The sequence below is a fragment of the Apiospora kogelbergensis genome (genome assembly GCF_038363985.1).
Source record: "Apiospora kogelbergensis strain CBS 113332 chromosome Unknown utg000002l_segment0_segment0, whole genome shotgun sequence".
In the NCBI taxonomy this organism is placed as follows: Eukaryota; Fungi; Ascomycota; class Sordariomycetes; order Amphisphaeriales; family Apiosporaceae; genus Apiospora; species Apiospora kogelbergensis.
Window position 1 is genome coordinate 4,086,356 of NW_027117419.1, and position 10,867 is coordinate 4,097,222.

Consider the following 10,867-nt stretch of genomic DNA (forward strand, 5'->3'; position numbering starts at 1 on the left):
AGAATGATTGTTTGATGTGAGTGATGATGAAAGGTGACATAGACGAGGATTCATGGCGTCTTATATGGACATCTCGCGTGCCTCATCTTTGAGTTCCCCAGAGATGGTCTAGCGGTGATTTTCTCCCCGTCCTAGCCCATAATGAGAAACTTGGGGTATCGCGATTCTCAACGCGCAGAGAGTCTGGACCAAACCCCAGACCCCATCCCAGCAGACGACCCCATCGTGGAGAAGGGAGAGTGAGCCCAGGCTAGGCTCCCCCGTTCTCCACTGTCAAGCCATGTTCTGGAGGTCGCCGCCCAGATGGGCTTCAGATCTCTCCCAGATAGTGCTGGCATTAGCTCAGCTGGCTTGTCGTCATGATGGTGCGGGAACAAAGCTTGGCGACAGTCCTGGGCGAGCGCTTGGCGAAGGCCAGTAAGGGCATCTCACCGAGAAGACACCGAATCTACGCACGCGGTCTAGTCCACGATGGTTTCAAGCGTGCAACTTCATGCGCAATCGCCTCGACAAGTCTCGAGCGTGCTAGCTGGGTCATGGGAGGGCAAGAAGTCGCCAGCTAAGAGCTAGGGTTGCGCACTGCTGGGCCGCCCCGAGACAGATAGAGACAGACATAGGAACGCTTTGCCGAACTATGCTGCAACGGGGAGGCCCCTAGAACCATGATGGAAAAATTCTCGAAGGCGATGACTCGTGACCGGGGGAAACCGACCATAAGACCATGCCCAGGAGAGCGATCGATGGGAAAATGTTCCTGCACTGGCTGGTCCAACCAGCTGGGACTTGGATCTAGCGGCCATGTGCGAACGCTATCGATTACTAGGAGAGGTAGCTTGGTAAACATTCTTCCCCGGTCCCAGGCCTCTGGAACGTCGGTTGGCCTGGTCTGGGCGGACACAAAGAACGGCGCGCCGACTATTATAGTTTCGCCCAGGTCTTGGTGTTGGAGGCTGTTTCCAAACGCTCCCCATAATTTGGCCGAGTCGGGTAACTGTTAGCCACGCTGACTGTCCAATTGGGCACAAGACTAGGAAATATAGAAGGCACGCCAGACGGCTGGGAATGCTCTATTCTGTCTAAGATGGTGCCATGTCAAGATCAAAGTGCGGCTCTCATCCAATAGTCAGACTGATCGGGCGTTAGAGAGTGATGAAAAAATAGAAACGTGGGGGGCCATCTGCGTCGACTATGCCATCTTGATGCTCTGGTAGCCTGGATTTCTCCAAACAAGTAGGGCCGAGATGTTCCAGCTCCCCCATGGGGGTGATTTACGAATCCACTCGTAAGCCAGGTCAAGAGCGAATTCGGCGCCGAAAGCGTCGTCGATGCAGGTTTTCCAATTGCGCCAAGGAGCAGGATCCCCATACGGTCCTGGCCAATGTCAACTGGATGGAGCCGTCCGGGGTGGGAGGCGATTCGCAGCATCGCGCCAGAGGTACGTAGGATAGCAGGCGACCCATGACCAGTGGGTGTTCGCTCTCAAACGCGGGGGACCCAATGTCGTGTTTCGGGCAAGTCTTCGGTGGGAATTCCGTGTTATATTGCCCTGCCGCTCGCTACCGAGCTGGACGGCATCTGAATAGGAAGGAAGACGCTCCGTCGCGCATTTGGTGTCACTTTGGCTGAATGTAAGTCGTCAATGTGGCGTCGAGTAAGAAAAACACAATGCAACCTCGTTTTTGGCGTATCACGACATGGAGCATTAGGTCGTTTTCTCAATGTGGACTTCCTATTTCCCATTGACACTTGCTAGCGACCATGAGACCCAACATCAGGCCACAGCACCAGACCACTCCATCAGTGAGTGACATGGGGGAGAGGCGAACAGGGGGCAAATCGTGGGGATTGTTGGGGGAAAGTCGCAACGGAATGCGGAGCGAGACAGTGAGGGCGTGAGGGAAAAGGAGGATGTGGTCGTGTGCGGGGAAATGAATGGGCAATCAGACAAGAAGGTGGAGGTGTATGGGAGAATGGCAGAATGGGGCCACCGACCAGAACCGACCACCGCTAACGAGGGTAGCAGCGACACTAAGCAGGAAGGCCAGGCCAGCCAGTGGGCAGCTCCTCTAAGCAATTAATCCCTCGAGAAAGCTGGAGTCGCAAATAGTCAGAAATCAAGTTAGTCGGTCGAGAGATCCGGGGGAACATCTACAATTGCTCCTCTCCCTTCTTTTCCCCACGAATCGAGGATTGAATGAGGAAGTGAACTGGTCTGAAGATCCGGCTCAAGCCGCGCCAACAAAGGAAGAAGAAGAAAAGAAAAAACGCTCCGACCCGCCGCTCCCCATGGCTTCGCATAGTCTTGGTCTGGCGTCATGACAGAAATTGCGCCTTCCACCTCCGGGTCCGATGGCCAGGCCGAAGAACGCCTAGCTGCCTGCTTCAATTGCAAACGCTCCAAGCTGAAATGCGTGCGACACGGTGGAAACGCGACTTGCACTCGCTGTCGACAGAGGAGAATCGACTGCGCTGCTCCCGCCTACCATGTCGGTAGGCACAAAGGAGTAAAGAAGTATGTCCTGGTCCTTTTTGTTTAAACCTTACCACCCTCCTCTTGCCTCTCCTGTCGCAGTTGCTTTTTGAGTGGAGCCGCCCGATCAACCCCCCGTCTCTCTCATCTCCATGCCTCATGCCTCATGCCTCATCTCATGCCTTGTTGACATGTGTATCGTGGATCTACGATGCCATGTCTGGCCATGTCTGCTGCATATTGCCATTCATTTTGTTTTGGCTGACTAGGACTATTTCCATCTGTATAGTAAGCATTCCGGTCTTGAAAAGGCAGTCTATCAGATCGAGCAAGCCTTGCGGAGGTCCAGCTCCGCCTCAGATCAGATCCAGAATGCCGAGCAGGCCACAGAACTGCGCTACTTACTAGACCGAAGCCGTGAGCTTCTCGGGAACCGTGCTCATGACGGGCCATCGTCTTCCAGTCATCGGCAGCAACAGCTACCTAAAACGGAGCCGGACCTTGGTGACCTTGGCCCCTCTCCCCATCAGAGCACGTCGTCCCTCGAGACCCCCAGGTCGCATACTGACCAAGGTTCTTCTCGCAAGGTCGAGGACGACCAGCTCAACCTTGATGACGCCGAAAACCCCTTGCAGCTTCTGGCGAGAACTTCAGAGCTGCTTTCATCCATAACCACTCAACCGCAAGGAACTGGCCCAAGTCGCTTCCCTCCGGGTGCCAATGCCAGCCGTGCCGCGGCGAGCGACAATGACCTCCAAAAGTTCTTCGGTCGCTTCCAGGCGCGGCTGGACGTTGGCGATGACCTGGATCCCATTGACCTTGGACTCTTGACCGTGGCAGAGGCCGAGGCCCTCTTCGCATTGTATGTGACTCGTCCATGTTCGCTTGCGATCCGAAGTTGGGGTTGCTGACAGATATCCCAGTTTCTACCAAAAGCTGGCGCATACGAGATGGGGCATCGACCCTGTGATACATACCGTCGAATTCGTACGAAGCCGCTCCGCCTTCTTGCTCACATCCATAGCGGCCGCATCGGCCCTCTTCTCTCCTTCACTGGAAGCGGTATATAAGAGACTATACAACCACCGCCAGAAGCTAGCGGGGCTGATCATGGCCAATCGGTACAAATCCGTGGAGATCATCTTGGCGTTCATGGTCAACATCCCCTGGATCTCGGCCGGTGAGCATTGGGCCGACGACGAGACATCCACGTATATCTCCATGGCTCTAACCGTGGCTCTGGACTTGTCACTGAACAAGATCGTCCCATCGGAGACATCCGACATCCGGATGTCAGAGTCCATTGCATCGTCGGATTGCATTTCGGCGAGAAGAGCACTCACGATTGATGGGTTCCCGGATGTTGATCCGGACTCCCTAACCGGAAGAAGACTACTTAGGAGGCGTGAGCGCACATGGCTGTCATTATATGTTCTCGAGCGAGGGTAAGCGGTGTCCGATGTGGACTCAATGGTTCAATGAGCTAATGGAGCGCACAGAATCTGTCTTGCCAGAGGGAGAGACCCGATCCTCCCCATGTCGCCTCTGATCATGACATGCGACCAATGGCATCTCTCTGAACTTGCCGATCGATGGGACGGCTCGATCGTGTCTGTCGCGGTTTTGCGACGTGATTTGGTAGGTGACCGACACTCCGTGGACGCCCACGCGCGGATGTGGACATTCGTCATCTGTAATGTCCTGTACTAACTTGAACCACTTAGGCAAACTTGATCTCCCGTGTGCGTAGTATATGCGACGCCCACGATGGAAGCGAAGAGACGAGTTTTAACTCGGTCATCGTAGAAAGGTGAGCGAGCAAGGAAGAAAATCAGGCCATTCCTAAAACCACTAAAACTAAATCGCTTACAGATTGAAGAACGAGATCACCCTGTTCTTTGATAGATGGTATCAGACCTGGCCATTCCAGATTGGAGACCGTGAACGTAAGTCGAAACCAACCTGGACGTGCGTGCGCACTGGGGGACAACTCTTGTTGACACAGAATGCCATACAGAACTGTCTTTACCACCCTACGTCGAGATCCTAGCCTCGCACACGCGCCTCTCCATGTACAGCAGCGTCATCAACCACGGCACGGCGCCCGCCGCGGCGCGCCAATTCTTCCGGGCGGCGGGCTTGTCGGCGGCGCTCAACGTGCTGCGGGTGGCGGTGCAGGGCGAGGGCCAGCTGAAGACGATGCCCAACAACACGGCCATCATGATCTCGTTCGCGGCCTGCTTCGCGCTGCGCGTGGGGACCGTGACGGACGCCGGCCGCGATTCGACCCTGGCCCCGAGCATCCGCACCCTCATCGCCGAGACCACCGAGGCCCTCGAGCGCATCGGCTCGACGCCGGTGCAGCGCAGGGGGCTGTCGTGCCTCTTCGCGCGCCAGCTGCAGCACATCCTCAAGCTCGCCGCGCGCTCCTCGGCCGACCACTCGCGGCACACGGAGCTGGCGTCGGCGTCGACGAGGGATTCGGAGGTGCTGCCGGCTAATATGAATGATATGGGAGACGGGGCTGGTGGTGGTCCCATGTCAACACACGGTAACCCGGCGGCAGGACCCGTTATGGACATGGCTGCGGCGGCGGCGGGTGGCACGGATAACATGCCGCCGGACTACCTGATGTTCTCGACCATGTCGAATAACGAACTGGACGAAGTGATCATCAACACGGATGTGGGGATGGAGACCCTATGGGATGACTTTCAGTTTCATAATTCGGATTTGGATTGGATGGATTGGAAAACTTTCGCATAGCGTTTTGTCGAGAAGTCTAGGCCTTCCGACGCACGTTGTAATACGAGCTGTAACTCGAGATATGCACAGAAGAGGGACATGAGGTCTCACAATAAGGTTCCAATTAATATGCAAGTCTTGCTTCCAGGCTGCGTGTCCCTTGATGAGCTAGCTAAAAGCTCTTGACTTTAGGGCTGCTTCAGCCTCCGGGTCCTCGAAAGGTTCTAGAACATCAACCGATCTGCTGGGTTTGCACGAAGCTTTCTCAATACTACACAATATCTATCGCCGAGTCCAATCAAATGCTGCAACAAGCTGCGTCATGTATGTATGTCATTCAGATACGACTAGATACGAAGGTATACATGCAATTCATACGTATATGCTAAGTATGGTCATCGTCGATAGCAATAGAGAAGATCGGGTGACTCGTCGCTCCCGCGCCACGTGAATTCTGTCTTACGTCGAAGCAGCCGCTGGAGAATAAGCAACGTCTCTGCACCACAAGCACGGGCTGGGCTGAAAGTAGGGCCGAAGCTGGCGCATCCATCCGTTTTCCAGTCTGGTGTCACAGAAGTTAATTCATAGGGCGATACGGGGGGTGTCTACTGTCGTCCCAAACCTCTTCTCGGGAGTTGATCAACGCCCGTCAGCTCCCCATTATACCCCAGACTCGACATGGCGCTAGATGGTAGTCTAGGCGTTTAGCCCCTTGCCTCTGGACGATTAGGGGAGCTATCTGGAGCTGTCCCCCTTGCTCTCCGCAATTTCCCCGACCCAAGACCACTCCCGCTGCGTCCTTGGTACACGTATTGCACCCGGAAAGTCGGAAGATACCCTTGTAATCACCCTGCATCCATCTGCTCAGCGGTCAACGACCACCTTGGCCACCTCCCTAGCTTGTCTAGCTCTAACCCACCCCGCAATGCCGTTGGCTGTTGGGTTTGCTGGGGGGTTTGCTGGGAGCTGGGGGTTTGCTGCCAGGCTCCATCCATACTTAGATTTATGTGTACTTAATAAAAGCTCAGGTAGGAGGGATAGGTTCGGCCCGTAATGTGCAATTTATTTTCACGGGCAGAGGAAGAAGCAAAAATCAAAAGTCTTGTCAAGCTTAAGCTTTCTCTCGGCGCCCCCTACCAAGCAAGCTCTTTCACTTGCCTTTCTAGGAAACCCATCAAGAGGACCGCCATCAGAGAACGATCAAGTCAGCACACAGCGACAAGAAACATTGCGGCCCAGCATGTCTCCCATAACCGGGCGCGATGTCGACAAATCCCACGTCGACGAGGTCGAGAAGCGCGACCTCAGCAACGGCTCCATCGACGTGGATGATCACCACATGACGCGCAAAATACTATGGAAGCTCGACACAAGGTTGGTTTCCCTCTTTACCGTCACAGGGAAGATTCAGCCACCGCCGCCATGCTCTTATCGCTCTTTACTTGGAAGTAGTGACAGATAGCTAATCATGAAACCTCGTCGTCCACGATATACAGAATCCTTCCGGTCCTCGCCGTTCTGTTTTTGTGCTCGTTCCTTGACAGAACCAATGTGGGCAATGCCAGACTGTGAGTAATTGGATTCATTCTATGCGCGAGTATGGTTGTCGAAGGAAACGACTTTTCTCACACACATGTTTATAGCTACGGTCTTGAGAAGGACACAAACATGACGGACAAACAGTATGATCAGGGCCTGGCCGTCTTCTACGCCACGTACATCGTAAGGTTCGTATTGACACCTTCTGGGCGTGTTTATCTATATATTGCAAGTAGAGTACACTAACGCGATCATCCGGGGGACTGCAGCGAGATACCGAGTAACTTGGTTATGAAGCGCGTAAGCCCCCAGAAATGGCTGCCTTTCCTAACATTCGCGTGAGTATCCTGACCTCCGAAACTTCCGCAAACTCGTAGGACACGATAGCGTTAGCTGTTGGATCGAATCTTTACATCGTTGGCTGGTTTTCAGCTTTGGGTCTTATTGGCTGATGGTTTCGCAGATGGGGACTTGTGGCTATGTGTCTAGGCTTCGTGCAGAACTTCGCCGGTTTTGTTGCTGTGCGCGCCATCCTTGGAGCTACAGAGGGTGGTTTGTTACCTGGCATGGTGAGTGCATGACGCCAATCTTACATGCTTTTGACTTCCCGAACACTCACCCATGCGCAACCTTTAGATTCTATACCTGTCAGGTATTTACAAGCGGGAGGAACTCGCCTTGCGCATCGGCCTGTTCTACACGGCAGCGTCTCTTTCGGGTGCCTTTGGAGGTTGGTAGTCCATTATTGGTGTGATACGTCAAGGGTACTAGAGAAATGCTGACTTTATCTTAGGTCTTCTTGCGCGTGGCCTCTCTGAAATTGGCAGCCGGGGCGGCTTAAGTTCGTGGCGATGGATTTTCGTTATTGAGGGGCTTCTTGTAAGTTCATTCCTCTTTCTTCACGTCTTGTACACACATGTTGCCGTGTATGCTGACGACTTTTCCGCAGACCACCATCGTCGCCGTCGCGGTTTACTTCATCTTACCCAACGGTCTCGCTGACGCCAAATTTCTTACCCCTGAAGAAAGGGAGTATGCTTTGCGTCGCGTACACGGCTCAGGCCATGGTGATAGCATCCACGAAAGGGAATCTCACGAGAAATTCTCCTGGTCTGAGGTTCGACGTGGCTTTTTCAGCTTCTTGACATGGAGTACAGCTATTGCATATTTTGGCATTCTCGCTGGGCTGTACTCTTTTGGACTTTTCGTAAGTTGTTATAATCCATGTCATGCATATTGGCTCCCTAACAGAGAGTTTCTTAGTTGCCAACCATCATTGCCGCCCTTGGATACACGTCCAACGAAGCCCAGCTTTGGTCGGTCATACCCTACGCTGCGGCTGCGGTCGTCACCGGTAGGCATAGCCAACCCTCCGTTAACGGTCCCCAATACTGCAAATGGCTGATTTCTTGAGTTAGTCATCGTCGCAATTCTGTCCGACAGGTTGCGCGTGCGTGGCATCATCATGCTGTTCACGCTTCCCATCGCCATCATCGGCTACGCGGCCATTGCCAACACGACCAACGCGCGGGTCAAGTATGGCATGACGTTCCTGATGGCGACCGGTCTTTACTCGAGTGTGCCGCCCGTGCTAGGCTGGCTGTCGAACAATTCGGCCGGGCACTACAAGCGGGCCACGACCAGTGCCTTGCAACTTGGTAAGTAGTTCAAACCCAAGTTGAGATAATACCCTGCTGCTGACACCGGAACGTAGCAATCGCCAACGCGGGCGGTTTCGTGACGGTATTTGTCTATCCCAAGAGTCAGGGCCCACAATACCACGAGGGTCACACCATCATTCTGGGACTACTGGTTGCCGGATGGTTCTTGTGAGTGATTATCTTGACTCGTCTCGTCTCATCCCGACTCATAAGAGAACGACTAACAATTGTGTGTTCAGTATTCTCGCAAGTGTGCTCTACTGCTGGAAGGTCAACAAGGACAAGGCGAATGGGAAATATGACCAGTTCATTGGGTCGGGAGACGACAGGGACCCAACATTCAAGTTGGTCATGTAAATAGACGACAGATGATGTGGATATCATATTACTGACAGAAGTATTTACAGATTAATTGCACTATATACATGTATATTTCAGCTTGTTTGAACTTCCAATATAGTTGCATTGTTGGGTTGCAGATCAAGTGCAGGCGAGATGCAGCTCAGCCAAGCCGGGCCAACTACCGAAGACTGACGCCATGGTGACCCCCAGAAGCCTACCACTAGAAAGAAGCCCACTGAAGCTCTACGCCCCCCACTAGGCCACCCACTGGCAAGAAGCTTGTTTATTTCCGCTGCCCGCCTACCGAAACCCACTAAACGCATTGTCTGTCGGCGCTTGGACAATAACCGATTCCCTCGGCTACGTCAACAATAGCAGGTAGCTCGTTCGATGGCCTCTCTTTTCGCTATGGCGTCGCAACATCAAATCCCGCCATACAACATTCGTTTCTGGAATCCTGTCTCTAGAGCGAGCAACACACAAGGGAATAGTGACTGATTCAACCTGAGAACATGTCGAAACTCTCCGATGCCCTCAAGGCGCTCATCAATGCCTCCCACGCCGCGCCCGGCATCACCAAGGCATCGGCGCAAGTCCAGCCGGCGCTGAAAAGATTCGCAGAGGATGCGCACAAGAAGCAAGTCGGGCTTCCGTCATGGGTCTCGGTCTCGGTAAGAAAATAGAAGCCACCCCTCCCGTGTGCGACAGTCAATTGGCACTTGCAACTCAGAGCAGAGCTAACTCTTTTCCCATGTGATCTTAGACAGCCGTGAGCGCGACCATGAACTGCCCCGACGCCATGACCTCCATCTTCCACCTAGCCAACGAAAAGTCCCACGACCCCGCGACCGCCCCGACGCAGAACGCCGAGCTGATCCGCGAAGTCGGCCTGAAGTGCATATCGTTCAACGGCATCCCGCGCTCCATCAACTGCCTGGGCGCCTTCTACGCCAGCCTGCCCGAAGACGTCGCCACGAAGCTCCAAGCCCGCCAACCGACGCGCGAGCTGACGCCGCAGAACATAGAGGCCCGCAAGGAGAGCGGGCTCGCGCTCTGGGACTCGGTGTACACGGGCTTCGAGCGCAAGCTGCTCGCGAAGCTGGGCCGCAGCCACCCGGACCTGCCCGTCCACATCCTCAACGGGCACTACTCGAACCTGCTGGCGAACCCGCCGCGGGACGCGGTGCTCGCGGACCAGTATAGCAAAGAGAACGTGGCGGTGGTCGGCCGCGTGCTGACGAGCCTCGTCGCCATCGCTTGCTTGCGCGCCCAGACCGGCGTCGGGCCCCAGGTCGTCTCGCACATCTTCGGCCTGCGTAAGGCCTACGAGCAGGGGGATGCGCGCGCCGCGGGCGAGGTGGAGGTGCAGGGCGGCGAGTGGCTGGCGTCGGATGAGGGCAGTATCTGGTTGCTGGAACATGTGGATCGGCTTGTTGAGGCGATAGGGGCGCTGCGCAGGGGACGACGTTTGCGCCGGGCATCAAGGCCAAGCTATAGTCGGCTGTAGAATACGTATGCACCGTGGAGGTAGATTGGATAAGCGCTCACTGCACATGCGTATAAAATGACTGTTTACACACACTAGTGTTCCGTATAAAAAGCTCGTTCACAATCCCCATTCTTCTTCCTCATCTAAGAACGCTAAAACTATGCGTTTTCGACTGTCCAAACTGACTGGATTGACTGGATCTTAATTGCAGCAGAGCAGGTGGTGGTGGTGGTCGGAGGCTCCTGGTGACTGTAGGTGAAGGATGACCCAATGGCCGGAGTTGTGGTGCGGGTCTGTCACACGTCTGCGTTTGACCGTCTTGCAAAGCTGCCCTGTTGCAGATAGTCAGGTGGACGGAATGAGCCGAATCACCTACCTCCCGCATTATCTCCAAAGAGTCTCTGGCCTTAGAATCTCCCCGAAGTACGGTTAGCCCTGGTGCACAGAACTGAAGAGGATAATTCGCTCTTGAAGAATACAGAGTGGCTGGTCCTCCGGGGGTTGGCTGTGAACGTTTTAGATGTAAATAGCGACCTATTGCGTTGTAGCTGTCGCGGTAGTGTGAGTCCCGCTAGGTGCACACAGTAACCCAAACTTATTCCTAACATCCTCTCTGGGAAG

The 10,867-nt window shown here is 54.4% G+C and overlaps 4 protein-coding genes across 4 annotated transcripts; all 4 read left to right on the forward strand.

Annotated features, from left to right (window-relative positions):
• Positions 1-141: 141 nt before the first annotated feature.
• PG998_004250 (uncharacterized protein) lies at positions 142-563 on the forward strand (the record flags this gene model as incomplete). The annotated part of the gene is made up of 2 exons (XM_066871068.1): positions 142-239; positions 347-563. The coding sequence occupies 2 exons, from the start codon at positions 142-144 to the stop codon at positions 561-563; spliced, it is 315 nt and encodes a 104-aa protein (XP_066734818.1).
• Positions 564-2,315: 1,752 nt separating this feature from the next.
• On the forward strand, positions 2,316-5,236 carry PG998_004251 (uncharacterized protein; the record flags this gene model as incomplete). The annotated part of the gene is made up of 7 exons (XM_066871069.1): positions 2,316-2,512; positions 2,760-3,332; positions 3,394-3,915; positions 3,970-4,108; positions 4,195-4,280; positions 4,343-4,416; positions 4,488-5,236. 7 exons carry the CDS (start codon positions 2,316-2,318, stop codon positions 5,234-5,236), a joined length of 2,340 nt encoding a protein of 779 aa, XP_066734819.1.
• A 1,219-nt stretch (positions 5,237-6,455) lies between these two features.
• PG998_004252 (MFS general substrate transporter) lies at positions 6,456-8,772 on the forward strand (the record flags this gene model as incomplete). The annotated part of the gene is made up of 12 exons (XM_066871070.1): positions 6,456-6,589; positions 6,859-6,942; positions 7,024-7,054; positions 7,132-7,142; positions 7,218-7,323; positions 7,391-7,484; positions 7,548-7,633; positions 7,704-7,961; positions 8,018-8,108; positions 8,173-8,412; positions 8,469-8,583; positions 8,655-8,772. 12 exons carry the CDS (start codon positions 6,456-6,458, stop codon positions 8,770-8,772), a joined length of 1,368 nt encoding a protein of 455 aa, XP_066734820.1.
• Positions 8,773-9,269: 497 nt separating this feature from the next.
• On the forward strand, positions 9,270-10,264 carry PG998_004253 (uncharacterized protein; the record flags this gene model as incomplete). Its single annotated transcript, XM_066871071.1, has 2 exons — positions 9,270-9,428; positions 9,521-10,264. 2 exons carry the CDS (start codon positions 9,270-9,272, stop codon positions 10,262-10,264), a joined length of 903 nt encoding a protein of 300 aa, XP_066734821.1.
• Positions 10,265-10,867: the final 603 nt, after the last annotated feature.